This window comes from Mandrillus leucophaeus, unplaced genomic scaffold, assembly GCF_000951045.1.
Source record: "Mandrillus leucophaeus isolate KB7577 unplaced genomic scaffold, Mleu.le_1.0 Scaffold4, whole genome shotgun sequence".
NCBI lineage: Eukaryota > Metazoa > Chordata > Mammalia > Primates > Cercopithecidae > Mandrillus > Mandrillus leucophaeus.
In genome coordinates, this window is record NW_012104253.1 from 11217822 (window position 1) to 11239981 (window position 22160).

Below are 22160 nucleotides of genomic sequence, written 5' to 3' on the forward strand. Positions count from 1 at the left end.
GCCTCCCAAGTGCCCAGCATAGTGCCTGGCACATAACTGGCATCCGTAAAAATATTCATTGAATTCATGAATTAAAATAGCATCATTACAACACTGTGGGAAGGTGAGCAGCTGGGGTAAGGGAATTTGAGGTTGCATTAAACATGCACATCTCAGTGTGCGGAGGTTAGCTCAAAGCAAGGTGTTGTTGTCAGAGGTAGCTACTAAGAAACTGCGTGTTACCTGATCACGGCCTCCACGGCGCAGACCAGCTCCTCAGCACCACATTCCCGCGTGTTGATGGGCGGAGGGGAGGTCTGATAGAGATGAGTCTCGGCAGCGGCCCCCACTTCATTACTGTGATGATTCGAGTGGCACCTCTTGCAGTACCGAACAGGCCTGTTTCCGTGACGACCACAGCACCCTGCTGAGAAGCAGGTGACAACTGCTCTTCTAACGTGGGAACTGCAGTTCTAGAAGCCGAGAAAGTGAAATCAATTAAAATTGACCACCGAGGTAAACTTGGCTAAGAATCAGGGGCCACTCGAAGTGACAACACATTCAAGGGCCACTGGTTTCCAAAGCACAGGTTATTCTCCCACCAGCTAGATTTCAGTCGTAGTTAAAAAATAAAGGGAGGAGTGTTTTCTATTCCTGTGAGTGGTAGAAATGCTCTAAATGTCAGTGGCACTGTGTTGGGAAGCCCTATGTAAAGTGACCTCGGCCATGGGGGGAGGGAGGGGGAGGATACTTTCTGGATTATTTCAAGTTAATATTCCAAGAGTTTTCAGGAGAAATATAAAGAAAAAAACAGAACCGTGGATCAAGAGAGTGCAACATCACAGCACATCAGGGAAGAAAAGAAATGATGTTAACTCCCAGAATAAACTCTTTCAAAATTATTTTATGCACCTCAAAGAGTAGCTTTCCACTGCAGCTCCTCTGTCCTTGTCGCATTCAAGGACAGGTAGATGCTGCATTCAAAGACAGGGACTGCGCTGTGCCAAGGTGATGGCCTCAAACCAGGCTTTCCCATGTCCACCGGCACTCTATGAAGACCACAGGGACGTACACAGCCAGAAACCTTCATAGAGTCAGCGTTGACATCAGCCGCAGGAAGGGCACCACAAATGAAGTAATGGGAATGAGAAAAGTGGTGGAGGGTAAGATATTTCCAAGTTCAGGGGTGCTGCGTTCAAGCTGCCCTGGCGGGAGGCAGAGGAGTGAGGCAGCACCCACATGAAGCTATTGGAGACGTGCAAAGCCTATGAGAGATGCGACCACCACATAGTTGATGTCTCTTTCAATAGTGCTTGTGAAGATGTGAACACCCCCAAGAGGGCGTTAGACTCTAAGCCTTTATGAACTCGGAGCTTGTGAGAGGAGGGAGATAAAAGAATGAATTAATCTGCCTTCACCTAGAATTTAAAGGGAAAATATTGAGCTCAGGACAGTCTTGCTAGCCAGCATAGGATTCTCAAGGTAAGAAAACGTTTCAAGCCAAACATCAAATCCAGGGACCTATCAGGAAAATGTGGTCTCAGTAGGAAAAAAAAATGATGACAAGGGCTTGAATATAAAACCCTTTAAGAACTCAGAATTTAATATGGTACACCATAGACTCTTTTAGACAGACAAAAAAAAAAAAGCCGGTTGCGGGGGATGGCTTCTAAGGATCTTAAGGGCATACCTCAGCTATCTCCATCATGCCCTGTCCAAATCTCTAATCCACAGAGTCTATGAACATAATTAAATGTTGCTGTTTTATGCTGCTAAATTTTGAGCAATTTCTTATGGAGTGTCTGGATACACTGCATATGATAATATCTGGAATACCGACTAAAAGTCAACCTGGTTTATTACCACATGCCATCTATTCTAAACAACGTCAGCAATAAAATACATTTCCCCAAAAATAATCTTGAGTTGATCGAAGTTCTAAATAATTGCTAGGATTCCTACTAAGTTTTGATAATATATTTGAAAGGCCTCAACCCATGTGGATTCAGCTCGTTCATTTCCAAAGTAAACTAGAGAGGCTTCCCTTAGATGGAGATTCAGCTGGGCATGTTTTCAAATGTTCACTCCAACCACTTTGTTTCACTGTTTTGAATTTTAAACACATAGAAATAACTCCAAGTAGTCTCACAAAATCACAGAATTGAAATAATTAAGGTCTGTCTCTTCATCTTTCCAATCACGATGCTATCATTGCTTATTTCAAATATACCATTCAGGGAATATGCAGTACCAAAGAGGCAGAATACAAACTACCCAGGAGAAACTCAAACAATTCTGAACTGTTATGAACTTAATGGAAGTTCTCCAAATTAACGTCTAAGTAAAACACAATGTTTATTAAAGGATAAGCAATAAAAATGTGCTAATTTGAAGCTTGTTATAAAAATAACTTTGTCATATAAAAAGGGAAGTGTTAAAAAATGATCTACCCTAGGTGTCAAATACATTAGGTATGTCCCCAGAGCCAAAACATGCTGATTTAGAAAATAGAACTGTTTGGAATCCTAGTCCCTCAAGCTTATAAAAGATTCTCAAAGTAAGAATGGCCTCAGAATAAAGATCAAAGGAAGAATATGGTCTATGACTCTAAGATCCTTTGTTAAGGCTTCAGAAAGTTATAAGGTGGTGCCGAATTGAGCCTCTCAGCTATAACAGGGCTTCTAATAATTTTAAGGGCACACTGAAATGCCCAAAATACAGGAAGGACTGCCTCAAAAATAATTAAAGATGTGGCTTTCGGGGGCACAGGACCCCACTGAGATTCACTGAAAATCCACAAAGTTTTTAAGAAAGTCATACTAGCAAAAGCACCACCAGCTAAAACTAAACAGACACAGTTCTAAATGAAAAGAGGTCTATGGGACCCTAACTCCTACATGCAGGAAGCAGATTGAGAAAGTTACTCAGCTGCAACATGGACCATTACTTATTGAAAAGAAAAGATGCCTCAGAGAGTGGAGCCAAGAGCTCAGGAGGACAATAACAGATTAGGGAACTACTTCTAGGAAACAAAACCAGATTGTAATCAAGACAAGTATGCTATTCCTGGAGACAGAGGAACTGTTGATGTATTTGTGGCTGGAGCTGCTACAGACCAATGACTGCTATCTGCTTACCCTTCCTCTTTCTGAACAGAAGTCTATTGCTGTGATCCTGTCCCTGTCTCAACATTGTGCCTTGGGTGCAGAGAGGGAAGATAACTTTCCTTCTTAGTTCACAGGACTCTGAATCAAGAGAATCAGTTACCAAGAAGTTTAATCAGCGACATATCACATGTAGATCACAAGATACTAGACTTTAAGTCTGAAGCCATAAATGAATAAGACTTGTGAAGGTCATATAAAATGGTGAGCATATTTTGCATATGGATAGAAGGTAAATAATTATGTCCAAAGGACAGATTGTGGTAGATTAAATGTGATCACAAAATTCTTGCCACTCCTTCAATAACCACAACGATCCTATTTCTCCACTCTTTGAATCTGGGCTGCCTTGGAACTTGCTTTGACCTGTTGAATGCTACAGAAATGATGCTGTGTGACTTCTGAGAGGCCTTGAGTGAGTAAGACTCTCTCACTCTCTCAGAAGACTGCCACCTGTGAACAAGTCCAGCCTAGCCCCTGGACGATGAGACATCATGTGGAAAGAGAGAGACCCAGACACCCCACCCATCTCACCATTCCAGCCATCCCAGCTGAGCCCCAGATATGGGAGTGAGACCATCTGGGGCCAGCCAATCCCAGCTTAGCCACCAACTGACTGCAAATACATGAGTGAGCCTATAGTAATTTATCAAAAGAACTGCTTAGCTGAGCTGAGCATAGGACAAATTGCCAATCCACAGAACTGTGATTAAATAACTGGTTGCCATATGAGACACTGTGTTTTCAGATGATTTGCTATGCATCCATAGATAACAGAGACAGCCCTCCAATATACCTACTCACAACATCCCAAAAAGTTTAAATGACATGTGCAAGGTCCACATAGGTAGGAGGGAACAGAACCAGCCAGAGTCCAAGAATCTCAACCAACTAGTCAAAAGTTCTTTTTTATGACATCATACTGCCTCCTCTCACGCTTTTCGATTATTAAAACAAGAAGAGAAGATGGAGATGGTTTAGAGAAACTATTATTAAAAAAACTAAAGGAAATATTAAAGGAAGAATCTTTAGCTACATATATTGTTCAACTTACACATAAATAAATACTGTCCATATACAGTCAGTCTGGGTATGTTTTTCACACATACAAATTGGACTATTTGCACTCCACTTCAAAACAATCGAGATTTCTAGCATACAAGATATATCCTTAACTAAAGTTAAGTACCGTAAATTGCAGTATAATTCAAACCTTTTTCTAATTAGACTCCTATCCCAGAATTATACATAGGCTTTTATTGCAAATTACTGAACAAAAACATTGTGCATAAGATGGGTGAGCAAAAGCAGAAATGGAAATAGAGACCATTTGGATGTGGCAATCTTGCATGCTAAATTATTTCCTTTCCCCCTCCACAAATACAATGGCATACACAGACTGGAAACCATGGTGCAGAAATAAGGCAGAGGTCAATAAATGAATTTACATACAAACACAATAAATCATGCCCCAACAACACAAATGGTTTGCTCTTACCTTTTTCTGACATATAGCAGATATTTCAGCTGTAAGGGGAAGGCACACAAAATATCAACAAAGAAAGAGAGCCCCTCTAGTTTTTATTTAATTAACTTATTTATTTTTTGAGACAGGGTCTCACTCTGTCACTCAGGCTGGAGTGCAATGGCCCCATAATAGTTCACCACAGCCTTTTGAACTCTTTGGCTCAAGTGATCCTCCTGACTCAGCCTTCTAAGCAGCTAGGACAACAGGGGTGGCCCTCCATGTCTAGCTGATTTTTTTTTTTTTCTTTAGACATGGGGTCTTACTATGTTTCTCAGTCTGTTCTTGAACTCCTGGCCACAAGCGACCCTCCTGCCTTGACCTCCTTCCCAAAAGGCTAGGATTACAGGCATGAGCCACCATGCTAGGTCTAGAGCCCATTTTAAATAAGGGCGGCCATGGAGGGGGAATTTTTTAAATCTTAGTAACACGACCTCTGGACTTGGCCCAAACAGCTTTTCGTGTGTTTCATAAATTATCATCTACTTTTATTAGCTTCTAGTTTCCTCAGAAAGCATGAAATAGATTTCTTTTCATCTAGCGGTGTGTGTTTAGTGAGGTTAAGAACACCTGCATGCTGCTACTCTTACAAGTAATTTAATCTTTTCAGATATGACTTGGAAATCAAATCTTGTTAAAGCCAAACAACTTTAATCTTATTTCCCCATTTTACAGAGGACAAAACTGAGAACCACTGTGGTTAAATTCTTCAAGGTCACACAAGCTATCAACGCTAGGGGCAGCCCTTGAGTTAAAGTCTCCAAATTCCCCATTTATTGTTCTTTCCATTACACTATGACACTGGGTTGATGTGATATATTTACAGCATCACCATGGGATTATTTGCAATATCAAAACGGTAGAAAAAATTACTAACTTGGACTACTTAGATTTAAATTATCAATTTATATCATTCTTAACATGCGTGTGTAAAACCAGCTGTAGGGTTAAGAGAAAGCAATTTTCAATCCCACGGGGAGACCAGTTGGAGCAAGACTGTCAAACTACTGTCTACATATGGGATTCACTTTAATAAATGGATAAGAATTCTTTTTAGTGGGCACATCAATTATTTCCATGAAAACTGATGCTGGAGATCATTTGAAAATAAATCTTCCAAGAATCGGTTAATATGTTCTCTGAAATAGTATGTACTCAAAAAATGAACTAACACCTTATTTATAGTATAGTCTATGTTACAATTTATTTAAAAGATCAAAGGCAAATGTCTCCCAAACCCTGTCTGGTAATCTTAAACTAGTGGATGAAAAAGCAATAAAATTTACAACTCACTTTTAAAAACTGGTTTTGTAAAATTAATGGTTATTTGACAGTTTGATATCCCAGAGTTTATCTTGAAGCATCTGAGGTTAGAGTCACATGTCTAGGTAAATAATGAAAAGTTATTGCCAATTTTCCTCTAAAGATGAATATCACTGCTCAGCGACATATTTAAAAAGGATTTTATAACTTGTATTTTATAACTTGACTATGGCTTTTACCTCAGAGCAGTGGATGATCACTAATTAAGAAGCCTAATTTAAAGGAAAAAAAGTTACATTTACCCATATAAGCCCAAATCTTTTTACAGGTTTTTTTGGTGGTGGTGGGTTTGTTTTTTTTTTAAGACAAGGTCTTTCTCTGTCGCCCAGGCTGGAGTGCAGTGGCATGATCACGGCTCACTGCAGCCTCAACTTCCTGGGCTCAAATGATCCTCCCACATCAGCCTCTCAAGTAGCTGGGACTAAAGGCACATGCCACCATGCCTCGCTAAATTGTTTTTTCCCTCTCGCCCTCCTAAATTTTTTGTATGTTTGTTTGTATTTTTAGTAGAGACAGTTTCACCATGTTTTCCAGGCCAGTCTCAAACTCCTAGGCTCAAGCCATCAGGCTGCCTCCACTTCCCAAAGTACTGGGATTACAGGCATGAGCCACTGCGCCTGACCTACAGACATTTTTATGTAAATTTTCAAAATGTACCTTTGAAGAATATAGAGGCTGACGTTATTGCTCCATTTTACAGAGGGGAGCACTAAATTAATTTCTCCCTTAAGGTTGAGAATCTAATATAAATAATCTAATATGAAAAGTAAGACTATGAAAAGTGTAATTATCAAGCAAAGGCCTTCAATTTAAAAAAAAAGTTCTTAGAATTTAGTTTGTGTAAGGTTTTCCTTTCAAATGAGCCTTTCACATGAATCCTTTTCTTTTCTTTTTTTTTTTCCCCCAAGAATCCAATGGAGTGAGGATATTTTGAGCTACTCACATGTGAATTCATTGTTTATTCAAGGAGTGCAGCTTGATTTTTCACAATGATGAGACTTTCATGGTTCCTTCTTTTTTTTTTTTTTGAGACGGAGTCTCACTCTGTTGCCCAGGCTGGAGTGCAGTGGTGCAATCTCGGCTCACTGCAACCTCTGCCTCCCAGGTTCAAGTGATTCTCCTGCCTCAGTCTCCTGAGTAGCTGGGATTACAGGCAGGTGCCACCATGCCTGGCTAATTTTTCATATTTTTAGTAGAGACGGGGTTTCACCGTGTTAGCCAGGATGGGAATCCATTTATTTTCTACATCTGAAGTCATATACCATCGAGTTCTTCCTGTGCCCCATCTCTACTTAAACTTAGTATGCCCGTAGCAATTTTCCACCTTTCATCTTTCCTCTGTGTTTGTCAGTACTTTTCCTTGTCATGTTAGCCTCCAGTGACATGGCTGGAAGAGCTGCTTCTCCCATATGTGGAGAAATGCTCTGTCTGGGACCTACCAACTTATAGGGCATAGCTTTGAGCACTCCAACAAACTACAAGAAGCCTTAAAATCTTGTCTTTCCATTGAGATGGGTTAGATATACTTTATCCCCATTTTACTGATGAGGAAACTGAGTCTCAGAGAAATTCAATGATTTCTCCCCGACGACACAGTACTAGTAATAGTAGCAGGGAAAAGGCCAATGATTCATCTCTCTCCCAGGTGGTGTTCCTTATTCTTTTTCTTCTCCTTAATCAGACCCGGCGCAGCAGCTTATTACTGACAACACCTGTTACAGATACAGAAAATCCCTGAAGACATAATTTGGCAGGGCTTTAGTCTTACGGAATTCTAATTCCAATATCTACCCTTAATTCTGGTAGGGATGATACTACTTCCCTCATTATTAAATGTGTGAGTACATTATAAGCAAGGCATTGATATTATGCCTCATATCAATGAATATTCATAGAATACAATACTTTGGCGACTGTCTTTGTAAAATAAAATAGTACAAAAGGAGATAAAGCAACTATGTCATTAGTCATGATTACTCATTATTCATCCTTTCCTAAGTAAACCGTACCTTGCGGCAGAAGAACATCAATCAGCCACTCACTGTGGTCCCTATTGAAAAAAAACAAAATTCATTTTTGAGCTTCATTGAAATATTCTCCTTCCACATGAATGTTTATAAGCTGCACACTATTGCTGAAAGGCTTTTAATAGAAAGGAAGTATAATTAAGAGCACCATCATAATAAACTCTTAAAATGTCTAATGCATTCCAGCTAAATTATAAATTATAGGCACTTCATCATATTCAGTTATCTTTAAATGATACTTTCCAGATGCTAATTAAGCCAACCAAAATACTGCATGATCTGTACAAAGCTGAGTGTGATTCTGTGAAACAAACAAGCAAAAAGAATCCATATAATTTATATGTCATGTTTGGAAACCACAGTTTTCTTTTACATCTGTTTTTCTCTGTGGCCTTTTTAACAGGGTTACTCCAAAATTGCAGCTGATTTATTAAGTGGAATTGCCTTCTTCTCATGTCACACAGAGAGAAATATTGCAACTTTTCAAAGCTGTAATGTTCCCAATGAAAGTTTGCTATATGTTAAATATCAGAATAATTAACCTTTAAAAATCAGAGAGGCTAGTGAGAAACTTTAGTAATGTAACTAATTTAAGTCCAAATGATTTTTATCTTCTCATTATTGCTCTATTTCTTTTTCTTTAAGAACTCTTATACCTACCCTGCAATCCTCTCGCTGCATTCTTCACAGAGATACAACGGCGGTGGTTTATCACCCAATGCTACTGACAGGGAAGGGTCTATACACATCTGAAACACATAAAAAGACAGAATGAACTCTCCCGTTCCTGGGTATCACATTCCCTAGATTCTTAACACAAATGCTTCAGTAATGACAGATTTTCCAAAAGCAAGGTGGAATAAATATTTTTAGTAAAACCCTTTTTACCAATAAATGTTTCTCCCTGCACTAGCTGATGAGTCCACCCTGAGGATTTAAATGTGGCTGCTGTGGTTTTTCATTTCTCCTGTTACTTGCAATTCAAGTAATAAATAGTGTCGAGAAATTCACTCTCATTCCACAAAGAACCAAAATAATCATCTTGTTCAATTGCTGCTCAAATTGGCAGTATATTACTCACTCTAATTCCTTCTGTAAAGTGGTAAACAACAGTAGTCTCTCATTAGGAAAAGGAAAATATATTATTAAGATTTCAGAATCATAACTGATACTAAAATGCTAGTGGTAGAGAATTTTGCTTCTTAAGGTATACCTCATTCAAAAAAGGTGGCATTAAATCTAACATTGAGTGGTTCACTTCTCTTACTCTGGAATCTTAGTTCTGTATCAATCATTCAACTTTTCTTTTTCAAGTGTGGTTTTTTATTTCCTACACGTGACCTATAATTTGTATGCCCTTGCTGGGACTGGTTGATACGGCTGGGTTTCACTAGCCTAAGCACAGAGATGCAAAGTGTTAATTTCACAGTTGATCATCAGAATATTTCAATATCTGGATCTTTTAAGTCAAATGAACAAAAAATCTAGATAACTAACTGCATTTTGTACTTTGCATGAGTTTAAATTTCTATAATTTACCAAAGCCATTTTTGAATTCTGTTCCTACCCTCGAAAAAATAATCAACTCATGAGCTAGCTGATTCAGCAGTTAAGATGCCTAATACACAAATTTTTCTGGAACTACACTCTTTTCTTAGTTGTTCTCACAAATTTGAAGGGGGGAAATCATCCAAGCTTATAACCCAAACAGTCTGTAATTCAAAGTGAAAACTCAGACATTTCAATGATTGAGGAATCTAGTTAGAATTGCTCAATTTACCATCAACATTTGTATACTATATATTGATGACAAAGGCTCAGAGTGAGAATTTTCCTCATATAAGTTTCATGCTTCTTTAGATATAATGAGTAACTACTTGGGGGTGTGTTAAATCAGAGATTGGCAAACTTTTTTTGTAAATATTTTAGGCTTTGTGGGCCACAGTCTCTGTCACAACTACTCAATTCTGCTGTTGGAGCATGAAAGCAGCCATAGACAATATGTAAGAAAATTAACATAGCTGTGTTCTAACAAAACTTTATTTACAAAAACTAGCAGCAGGCCAGATTTAGGTCTGAGCCATCGTTTGCCAGAACCTGCCTTAGATAATTATCTGGGCTCCAGAGTATTTCATAAAGTGGACTTCAAGTAGAACCAAGTAAAACCAAAAGCAGAGTATGATATAAACTTTAAGTTCCAACATATTTTCATATTTAATTCTATTACAACTCTTGACTTTTGCCTAAAAAGTAATTTTTGCGGCCTATTACAAAGATAATACTTTTCTATTTGGTAAATCATTCTTGCTTAGCATTACAGCTTACTATCACAGAGATATTAGGCTTTTAGTGAGGATTAATCAATTTTCCCCAAATCTTTCCCATGCCCTCCATGTGGAGCTCCTCTTAAGTATTATATAAGTTATTCTACCCTCTTTTTTAGTGAGTCATTGATACCTCTCCCAGGTAAAGATACTTTTTCATTCCACTCAAAAGGAGAAACTCCTGGGATGCTAAAACTGTAAATAATCATTAGAGATTAGCTAGTCAACCTCTGATTTCCTAAATAACTTACTTAACATGACCCATCAGATCTGTAGTTGGTCTAGTGAGTTTTGTTCTACTCTGAACAGGTTGGTTTACATCCACACTAATGTGTTCATATCTGTGTGTCACATTAATAACTGGGGGGTTTTTTGTTTATAAAAATGACATATGCCCAATGTAGAGGCTTTGGAAAACCGAGAAAGGGAAACAAGAAAATTCAGTTAACACATTAACCCTCCATCTTGATGCAATCCATAGTAACATTCTGATAAGTATTACTGACTGTTTTTCACTATGAATATATGTAACTTTTAAACTTTTTTAAACTTTTAAACATCATACTATAAAATTTCCTAACTTTATGCTTAACATTATTTTGTAAGCATTTGGATGTTGGATACCCTTGATTTGCATGTCATGTGGTGATGATGTAGATTGGGTGTACTCACGTTGTAAAGGAAGAGCAATACTGAGCCAGACCTATTGTAGTGCAAAAATGGCCCCAGCACAGGAAGACTTAACAAGAATGCTATCTTTCTGCAAAGTGTAGAATGAAAATAGAAAAGGAGGGTCTTTAAGGAAACTGGAGTTCAGAAAGTAAGACTGGGGGGATACAAAAATGTCTTGGAACTAGAAAGAGGTGGTGTTGGCAAACATTGTAAATACACTAAATGCCACTGAATTATTCACTTTAAAATAGTTCATTGTATATTATGTGAATTTCGCCTCTATTTTTATAAAATGACAGAAAGTGGATGGTTTGACCTATCCTGGCTGACTCGCTTCAGGGAGAAAAGTGAGGCCAACCCAGTGGAATGGACTGGGCTGTTTGCCTAGAAAAGAAGGAGAAAATCTAATTCATAATGCTTTCAGTAAGTAGGAGGCCAGAAAGCATTACTAACCAGGATATCAGAGGACTCCTGAGAATGCAGTCTGACATAAAATCAAGGAAAAATAACTGCAGAAACGAGACAGAAAGGATCCCCTTCCTGTTGATGTCTGGGTGACCCAAAAGAAGGAGCTATATAACTTAGGCAGGAGGAAGAAGAGAAGGATAAGAAGAAGGAAACATGAAAGTCTCATCATTGTGAAAAATCGAGCTGAACTCTATGAATAAACTATGAATTCACATGTGAGTAGTTCAAAATATCCTCCAAAGAAGAGTACCTCTGAACCCCAAATGTCTATTGAAGGTCAACAGTGGGGTACATACCATAGAATGGGAGGCGCCTACACTTCCGTTGTGTGGGTTATCATTACCTGCTTCTTTTTTGGGGGGGTGTGTGACAGAGTCTCACTCTGTTGCCCAGGCTGGAGTACAGTGACGTGATCATGGCTCACTGCAACCTCCACCTCCCCGGTTTAAGCAATTCCTCTCCCTCAGCCTCCCAAGTAGCTGAGATTACAGGCACACACCACCACCACACCTGGCTACTTTTTATTGTACTTTTAGTAGAGACGGGATTTCCCCATGTTGGCTAGACTGGGCTTGAACTCCTGACCTCAGGCAATCTGCCCGCCCTGGCCTCCGAAAGTGCTAGGATTACAGGCTTGAGCCACCACACCCAGCCAATTACCTGCTCTTAATATCAATCCATTCAATTTGCCTTCAACAAAAGCAGAGATTAAAAATAATAATACAAGGCCATCCTTTGTTAGTATAATGTATCTAGATGACAATGTTATTATTGGCACTCCTCTGCCAGTTTTGGTTCATGAAACACATTTTTGGTTTCTTTTATTTTTATTGGATCTCATTTCACCTTTCCTACTTTGTTTCTATAAAGTGATGGCGTTAGTTTTCTATTAGTATATGGTTTTCTACAGGCTATCTATAAAACAAAAGAAGCAAACCCGCAAGACACCTGGTTCTCCAAAGTAACTGTGAACTCTGATAACTTTAGGTTACTCCTACCCCTAATAATATAAAAATTATACCTTGCAAATCCAGACACAGGTCCATCCAGCCAAATACTTTGTATCCAATAAATATATCATAAATAATTTTGTTAAAAGGTATGACTATTTGTCTTCACATTCAACTTTCAAGATTCAGGGTTATAATAGGACAGAACCAATTTGGTGTGGCAGTAGGACAATAAGGTTAGGAGATCAGGTACCTGGTCCTGTCTCCAGTTCTGATGCTAACTGGCAACCTTAGGAAAATGACTTGACTCTGTAAGCCACTGTTTCCCTACTTTTAATGTAACTTTCCATGTCTATGCTGTCCAGACACCTTTCAGTCATTTCAGTTAAGTTATATTTGTAATATAAGCTAAAACTGAATGATTTTATCTTTTTGTCCTACTACTCCTGAATTTGCATAAGCACGCATGATTTGTAGCATACACATGAAAACAGAGAGAAAATACATTTCCCTGAGTTCATTAGCTGAAATAGAAACCAGTTAAGGACATGTAAGCATTTTACTAGGATCCTTCTGATAGATAATTAGCTCAGTGCTACATAGCACTTGGCTATGAACGCATAGCCAAAACTGCAGACAACGCCATTCATTGCTCTCTCTTGACCAGTCTGCCAAAGTACAATCAGATTGAATATGGAGGTACTTGGAATTACTACACAGCACACGCCTCTGCTTTACAGAGAAGGATGCAATCTAGTCCACTTCATTCAGCAATTTGACCACTGACAATACAGTATGGCACCAGGTCTAATAAAACAGTACCTTCACAGCTGGTTTGTTAATTGCATTGTGGCATTCAATGTGCTGGCAGTGGATGGGATTCCAAGCTGTAAAGTAAAGCACAACTGATGAATACTTCTCAGTGAAATTATTCATGCCCTAGTAAAAACAGATACTTTACTATTTTCTTTTTTCTAAATAGAACCATCATCAGAAAGCTTCCTAGCAGAATCACCTTTTTAATCTGTAAAAAATTTAAAAGACAAGCAAAGATACACAATTCCATCCATTTTCCTAGGATAAGAGATAAGCCAATATAAGATGGCATGTACAGTACCACAATGGTATTCCATTAATAAGTTTTCAAAGGTTTTTACAACCATAGTTTCACTTGATCCTCCAACAACTCTGTAGGGTAAGTACAGCAGATTATTAATCTCATTTCATATAAGAATAAATTAAAGTTAGCAAGGTTAAGTAGTTTGATATGGTCACAGAGTTAGTGAATGATAAGCTAGGACTAGAACCTATATCTCTTGGTGCTTGACATTCTGCTCTTTCCATGAGAGTATATTATGCTAAACATCCTAGATTGTTGGCACCAGGAAGCATTTTAAATTGATAACAACTGACATGAATAGTAAGGCATCCTCTACCATTCCATTTCCTATGCCATTCCCATGAAACATGGAGACTGGAAAGATGAGTTTCTTGCCCAAATGAAATACATCTCTCTCTTACACGTGGTCCACCTACTAAACTTCTGCTAGTCTGCTAATACCCAATTAAACTTCTGCTAGTCTGCTAATACCCAGCTCCTAAGCTCAGTAGACACACAGAATGAGGAAAAGAACCAAGTTACCTGTAATAAGTCAGATTGAGAATCACAACCAGTAGTTATCATCTGGATGATTCTGTAGCCCAAAACACTTAGCTAACAATATTCCATCATTAAAAACATGTAAGGGGTTTATATGCTTGAAAGTAGGACATTTTTCTAAAGTGCCATATTTTAAACTCATAGGACTATGTTGGCCTAATCTTAATATGTGGGAATTTGCAGATGAGAAGATAGTCTTAGTTGCATATTCAATTATAATTCAAAAATGTATATTATTAATGATCCAAGCGAATTTATGTTCCAAACATTTTAGAAAATTTTCTACCTAGGAGCATCCTAGCTTCAAACTTTCTATATCATTGTTAGGCCATGTATAAGATTATGTGTCTAGTCGAGGATTCAGGGAAATATAGTTACCAGAACCAATGACATTTTAAAATATACAACAGGTCTATTTATTTGAAAAGAAGACAAGAAATACAGACCAGAGACCACTACTATAATAAGATAGTATCATTTTGATCATATTTTTAGAGAGTAACAAAGAAGAAATTAATGAGTACATGAACAGATTGATGAAGAAATAATTTGGGTATAGGCGCTTCATAACTATGAGATTAGTTTCCCATATATGGTAAAGTCAAGTTGAATATAAAGAGTTGCAGCAAGTTTTCTTGTACAATTAGAGAAACATAGAAGAAAAGGCTGCCTTTAACCAGTACATGAATTGCAAAAATATGGAACATGTGCTGCATTATTCTGATCCCAAACTCATGACAGACATCACTAATCCATTACAGCATTCCTTCCTGCTGAGTCCAGAACTGGCCTTAGGATCCTTCTTATCACTGTGCTCCAACAAGTCACCACCAATCAAAACAAAATTGGCACACAAGATAAAATCTGCTAACCATCTCCAAATCAGTGTATTATGAGAATGTTTGCAGATTGCTTTACAGAAGTTCATGACACTTATGGACAGAATTAATATTCAAAACATATAACAACTGCTATGGCACAGGCAAAACAAATTGAAGTGTGCACCAGCCACAGTACTTAGGGCTCTAAAGACTTCTATTCTGCCAGAAATAAATGCTTTTTTGTGGATAATGGAGATATCCAGGAGGAGATCTGCTTTAATTTTGCATTCCATTTTTACTGAGTGTTGCTGTGTTAAGAACAGGTTGTAGGATAATCAATTTAAGTTCATAAAAGCCACATTGGATTTAAGCTTACTAGAACAGTGATCTTAAGTTTTGCTATGTATCAAAAATCAGCTGTCAAGATTTTAAAAATATAATGTCTGGAACCCACGTTAGATATTCTGAATCAACATGTTTGAGGATAGAACACAGGTATTTCTAACTGGGGAAAGCACTACAATTGATTTTGATATAAGGACAATCAGCATACCTTATCTTGTGGGAAATATAGTCATAATAGATCACCATTCAAAAATAATAACAAAAAACATAGCATAAAAACACAGCAGACAAGAATTATCCTTTCAACTATGATACAAAAATTGGCATTAGATCTGCCTTCCCACCATGAACAACTAGAAAACTAAAAAATACATATTTGAAACACTATTTTCAGAAACTGGACTCCAAGTAGTGCAGGACAGTGATCCTTGAGAGAAGAGAATGCAGTAAGCCCCACAATCACCCTGGCTTTCTTCCTGATAGTAATTTCCAGACCTTGGCCCTAGAAGGGGAAAGATAAGCAGAGTAATAAGGTCTTTTTTAGTTAAGGGGACAAAAACTGGAGTTTAGAGAGGCCAGGTGGCTGAAATTTGCTGAATAGAGTAGGAAGGAAGAGGGAACTATGCAAAGAAAGAGATCCAGAAATCTAAATAGGAGTCCTTTTGAATCTCTGGCTTTACACTAAGTAAAATGTATGTAAGGTAAAACTCCCTGAGGCTGGATAGAGAAAAACTGTGAGGGTTCTGTGAGCTAAACAATTCCTAGAGCTTGTACAGGGCTGGAAGATGTTCAAGGTCCAACCAGTCAGAGTAGAGGGAAATCACTAAATACTTGGAGCAATCATAGAAACTTTAGGAGGGCCGTATCTTCGTAATAGGGCTAAACTAATATTAGAGAAAAAGTTATTCTGGGCTCACTCTAACAAAACCTAAGAATAACCCTTGAAATGGTCAGACTAATCCACAAGTAACTTGATTGCCAAAACAAACTTCAACATACTATAATGGAAGACAACAAAATTCAGACACTCAATAATGCAACAATCATGAAATCCAGCATCCAGTCAAAATTATTTGATATTTGAAAAGGAGGCAAAATGTCACTCATAACCAGGGGGAAAACAGATCAGCAGAAATAAACCTGGAAATTGCGGAGATGAAGTATTTGGCAAAGAAGAACTTTAAAATAGTTATCATAAACATAGGCAAAGGAAAGCATGAAGATAGGCATAATGAGGATAGAGATGGGAGATATAATTTAAAAATTAAATGTGACTTTAAAAATCAGAAATACAACTTGAAAAACTCACCAAATGGGCTTAATAGAAGAATAGACAATGCAGAAGAAAAGATCAGTGAATTAGGAGACATAGCAAAACTACCCAAACTGAAATACTGGAAGAAAAATAGAGATTCAGTGAACTGCGGGAAAATTTCAGGCAGTTTTACCTTACATACATTTTACTTAGTATAAAGCCAAATTTTTATGATTGCTTCAAGTATTTGCTCCAAGTCCATGAGATTTAAAGCACAAAAGAAATAAAAGGGGGAAATATTTGAAGAGACAATGGCTAAAAATTTTCAAGTCTGATGAAAACAACCCACAAATTCAAGAAGCTCAGTGAATCCTAGGCAAGACAAAAGCAAAGAAAATCACACCAAAGTTCATTATAAACAAATTGATGAAAACCAATAAGGAGAAAATCTTAAAAGCAGCCAGGAGGGAAAAAAAGACACATTACTTTCAGGGGAACAAAGATAAGAATGATTGCTGATTTCTCGTCAGAAACAATGCAAGCCAGAAGACAATGGAACGACATCTTTAATAAGCTGAAAGAAAAAAAACTGTCAACCTAGACTTGTATACCCAGTGAAAATATCCTTCAAAAATGAGTATGAAATAAAGACTATTTGAAGACAAACACAAAATAAGAGAATTCATTTCCAGCTGAGCTCCACTGCAAGAAATGTTAAAGGAAGTTTTTCGGGCTAAAGGAAAATGATACCAGATAGTAGCTCAAATTTACACAAAGGCATAAAGAGTGTTGGACATGGTAAGTATGCTGAATAACTACAGAAGGCTTTTTTACTCATATTAATACGTTGTTAAAAGATGGTTGATTATTTAAAACAAAAAACAATAATAATGAATAGAGGCTAATAATATATATAGAAGTAAGATGTTCGGTAACAATAACGAAAAGGATGGGGGTAAAATTAAAATATAAAAAGGTCTTACATTACATGTAAACTGGTATAATTTGAGGTAGATTGTGAAGTTAAAAGTGCATATTATAAACCCGAGAGCAATTTTTTAAAGGTGGTATATCTAATAATACAATACAGAAATAAAATGTAACACTAAAAATAATTCCAAAAAGGCAAGATTTCAAAAAGTAAAAAAAAGGAACAGATGGGACAAATATAAAACAATTGTAACATGATAGGCTTCAGTCATACAAGTGTATCATGATAGGCTTCAATTCATACCAGAAATTACATTAAATGCCAATGGTCTAAACAATAATTTTATTAATGTAAGTGGTCTAAAAGGCAAAGATTGTCAAATAGGATTTAAGTTTTTTAAAACCTGTGACCCAATTATATGCTGCCTGTGAAAAACATATCTAAAATATAAAGACTCAGATAAGCTAGAAGTAAACAGAAAAATTTATACCATGCAATTATGGCATAATTGTTATACCGTAATTGAAAATAAAAGAAAGCCGGAGTGTCTATATTAATATCAGAGAAATAGATTTCAGACCAAAGAATATTACCAGAAAAACCAAGGCAATTTCACAATGATGAAAGGGTCAATTAACCCAGAAAACATAAAAACCATAAATATTTGTACCCTTAGTAAGGTGAGCGAGTTGAAAGAAGCATAACTAAAGTTATAAATTTCCATAATCCTCTCTCAGTAACTGATAAAACAAGCAGACAGAAAATCAGCAAAGACTTGAAAATACTCTCAAACAACTTAACCTAATTTATAATGCTAGAAATCTCCACTCAACCACTGTGCAATACACATTGTTTTAAAGTACACATGCAACATTTATCAAGATAGGTATTCCAGTCCATAAAATAAGGCTCAAAAATTTAGATGGAGTGACATCATACAGTATATTCTCTAGCCACAGTGGAATTAAACTAGAAACCAATAAAACAAAAGTATCTGAAAAAATACAAATATTTGCACATTAAAAAGCATACTTCTAAGCAATCCATGAATGAAAGAAGAAACTTTAGAAAATATCCTGTACTGAAATACAATAAAAGCATAACATACATAATGAATTTCTGGGAAGCAACTAAAGCAATGATTAAACGGAAATTTATAGCTTAAAATTATTATATAAGAAAATATAAAAGATCTGAAATAAAAGGCTTATGCATCTACCTTAAGAAGACAGAAAAAGAACAAAACTCAGTAGGAGGAAGAAAACAATATAGAAACAGAAATCAATGAAATTAAAATCAGAACATCAATAGGTAAAATCAATAAAATCAAAAACTGGTTCTTTGAAATGTCCCCAAAAATTGATAAGCCCCAGCATCCTGATGGACAAAAAAAAAAATTGAAAATTCATGAATTACCAATGTCAGGAATGAAAGGTAGAACATTACTACAGATCCTACAGACAAGCTAATAAATTTGAAAACTTGGATGAGATGCTCACATTCCTCAAAAGACACAAATTAAAACTACAACTCAATAAAAGTAAAAAAAAAACCAAAACCCATAGCTATTAAAATTACATTCACAACATAAAACATTTCCCTCAAAGAATCCCCATGTCCATATGGCCTCACCAGTAAATTCGATTAATCATTGAAAGAATAAATAATACAAATCTTACATAAACTCTTTCAGAAATTAGAAGAGAAAAAAACACTTGCCAACTCATTTTATGAGGTCAGTTTTGCTCTGTAAATGGAACCAGATGAAGACATCATAATTAAATAAAACTAGAACAATATGTCTCATAAATGTAGAAGCCTGAACACTTAACTTAGAAAATTAAATCTAGCAATATAATACAGCATGACAAGATGAGTTCATCCCAAGAATGCAAGATTGGTTTAACATTGCCAAGAAAATCAATGTAATTTACCATATTAACAGAATGAAGGGAAGAAATCATATAATCATCTCAATAGAAAGAGAAAATGCATTTGACTAAAATTGACATTCATGATTAAAACTGAGCAAACTAAGAACAGAGAATAATTTCCTCCATCTGGTATAAAAAAAAAAAATCTTTGAAAAACCTACAGTTAACATAGTAATTTAATGGTGAAAGCCCAAATAGTCTCCCCAAAGATTGGGAGAAAGAACAAGGACTTCCACTGTCAGCACTTCTATTCAAGTGGAGTTATAAAGCAGTGCAAAAAAAGAGAAGCACAGAAAGGAAAAAAGGGAGAAAAGAAAGAAGGGGAAGAGAGAGAGAAAAGGAAAAGAGGAGAAAAAGAAAGAAAGAGAAAGGAAGGAAGGAAAGAAGGAAGGGAGGGATGGAGAGAGGGAAGGAGAGAGGGAAGGAGGGAAGGAGGGAAGGAAAGAAGGACAGAAAAAGGCATACAAATTAGAAAGAAAATTAAAAAAAAATTTGCAGAGAGCATAATCAGGTATACAGAAAATCTTAAGAAACTTACAAAAAAGCCACAAAAACTAATAAGTGAATTTAGCAAGGTTGCAGGGTGTTTGTAGAGTACCAATAAACAAGTAGAATATTAAAAATTTTAAACACTATTTATAATAGCATATAAAATCATAAAATATTTAGAAGCACCTTTAACAAAATATAAGATCTGTACACTAAAAACTAGCAAATATTTCTGAAAGAAATTAAAGAAGACCTAAATAAATGGATAAATATACCATGTTCATGGATGAGAAGACTCAATATTGTTAAGATGTCAATTCTCCCCAAATTAAACTATACAGTCAATGTAATCTCATTCAAAAATCCAAGCAGAGGTCAGGTGCAATGGCTCACACCTGTAATCCGAACACTTTGGGAGGCTGAGGTGAGCAGATCACCCTGAGGTCAGGAGTTTGAGACCAGCCTGGCTAATATGGTGAAACCCCATCTCTACTAAAAATACAAAAATTAGCCAGGCATGGCCGCACATGCCTGTAATCCCAGCCTCTCAGGAGGCTGAGGCAGGAGAATCACTTGAACCGGAGAGGCAGAGGTTGCAGTGAGCTGAGATCACACCACTGTACTCCAGCCTGGTTAACACAGTAAGACTCCATCCCCACCCCCACCCCCCGAAAAAAATCCAAGCAGATTGTTTTGTAGAAATTACAAACTGATAGTAAAATTTATATGAAAATGCAATGGTACTAAAATAGCCCAAAAAATTCTTTAAAAGAATAAATCTGGAGTATATACACTACATAATCTTATGTATTAAAATAGCCTATAAAATTTTTAAAAGAGCAAATCTAGAGGATTTATGCTACATGATTCTAAAATACACTGTAAAGCTACAGTAATCAAGATTATGTGATATTGGTGTAAGAATAGACAATTAAACAAAACAAAGTTTAGAAATAGACACATACATATATGGTTAATTACTATCCAACAAAAGGGTCAAGGTAATTCAATATGGAAAAGATACTCTTTTCAACAAATTGAACCGAAACAACTGGATATCCTTAAAGGAAAACAAATCCAACCCTTACCTCTAACTATATACAAAAGTTGATTCCAACAAGATCATATACTTAGATGTAAAATCTTAAACTATGTAACTTCTCTTTCCAACCTTAGGAGAGACCAAAAAAGGACCACAAAAGAAAAAAAAATGATAAATTTCAATTAATGTATGAAAACTGAAAACTCCTTCTCTTTGAAACACCTAAACAGGGAAGCCACTGAATGAGAGAGCATATTCACATTAAGTTGACAAAAGTCTTATATTTTGAACATACAATATAATAAGATAATAAAATAAGCACCCCAATTTAAAAATGAGCAAAAACTTCATTGGTAACTTCACATACACATACAAAGGGTAAGCAAACCTGAGAAGGTAAGAATACAGAGGGAAAGATAAATATATGAAAATAGTGGTTACGGTAGACATAGAGTACAAAACATGAAAATCTGACCTAAGAATCACACCCTTTCACTAGAAGCAAAATTAAGTTCTCTCTGAAGGAATATATCATACTAAGTCTCAAATTAGCTTTATAGTTTTTATATCTATTGTCTTCAACACAATAAAAAAACAACCACAAAACAAGAAGACAAGAAAACAAAAGAAACAACAGACAAGAGAATCAGAATCTCTAGGGATCCAGAACACTGAGTCATCAGAAACAGATTTTAAAATAACTATGCTTAATATGTTCTATAAAGTAGAAGATAAGTAAGAGAATGTCATCAAAGAACTGGAAATACACACACACACATACACACACACACACACACACACACTCACATGTACATATGGACCAAATGGAAATTCCAGAAGTGAAAAATATAATAGGGGGGCAGAATTTGGGGAATGTGGGTCAAAGGACACAAAACTTTAGAAAGAAAAGAGATACAATAACCAAAATTAAAAACATAATTAGAAGGCTAAAGAATTTGAGAACAGGAAGAAACGTCAGAAAAAGATTCAGCATGAAGCACAGAAAGATGAAATGGTGGGGGATGGGGAATACAAAAAAATATGCATAAAAGGATGCATAAGAGAAAGGTCTAACATAAATGCCATTAGAGTTCCAGAAAGAGGGATAGGAATGTGTCAGAAGCCACTTTTGAAGAGATAAGGAAATTTCCAGTTACAACCATAATAAAAAGCTGGTATTGAACATATCTTTCCACTGGACAAAGTGTATGAAGCAACTGGTTTCAGGCATTGGGCACAGACACAGCACAG

At 36.5% G+C, this 22160-nt stretch overlaps 1 protein-coding gene across 2 annotated transcripts in view; it reads right to left on the reverse strand.

Annotated features, from left to right (window-relative positions):
* Positions 1 to 22160, reverse strand: part of UNC79 (unc-79 homolog (C. elegans)) — a 382451-nt gene that overhangs the window by 175667 nt on the left and 184624 nt on the right. For both annotated transcript variants that reach the window (XM_011991736.1, XM_011991735.1), the window contains 5 exons: positions 13255 to 13319; positions 8679 to 8767; positions 8001 to 8041; positions 4642 to 4670; positions 223 to 452 (listed from right to left, as the gene is read on the reverse strand). In XM_011991736.1, coding sequence (XP_011847126.1) covers positions 223 to 452; positions 4642 to 4670; positions 8001 to 8041; positions 8679 to 8767; positions 13255 to 13319 — 454 coding nt within the window. The remainder of the gene's footprint in view (positions 1 to 222; positions 453 to 4641; positions 4671 to 8000; positions 8042 to 8678; positions 8768 to 13254; positions 13320 to 22160) is intronic.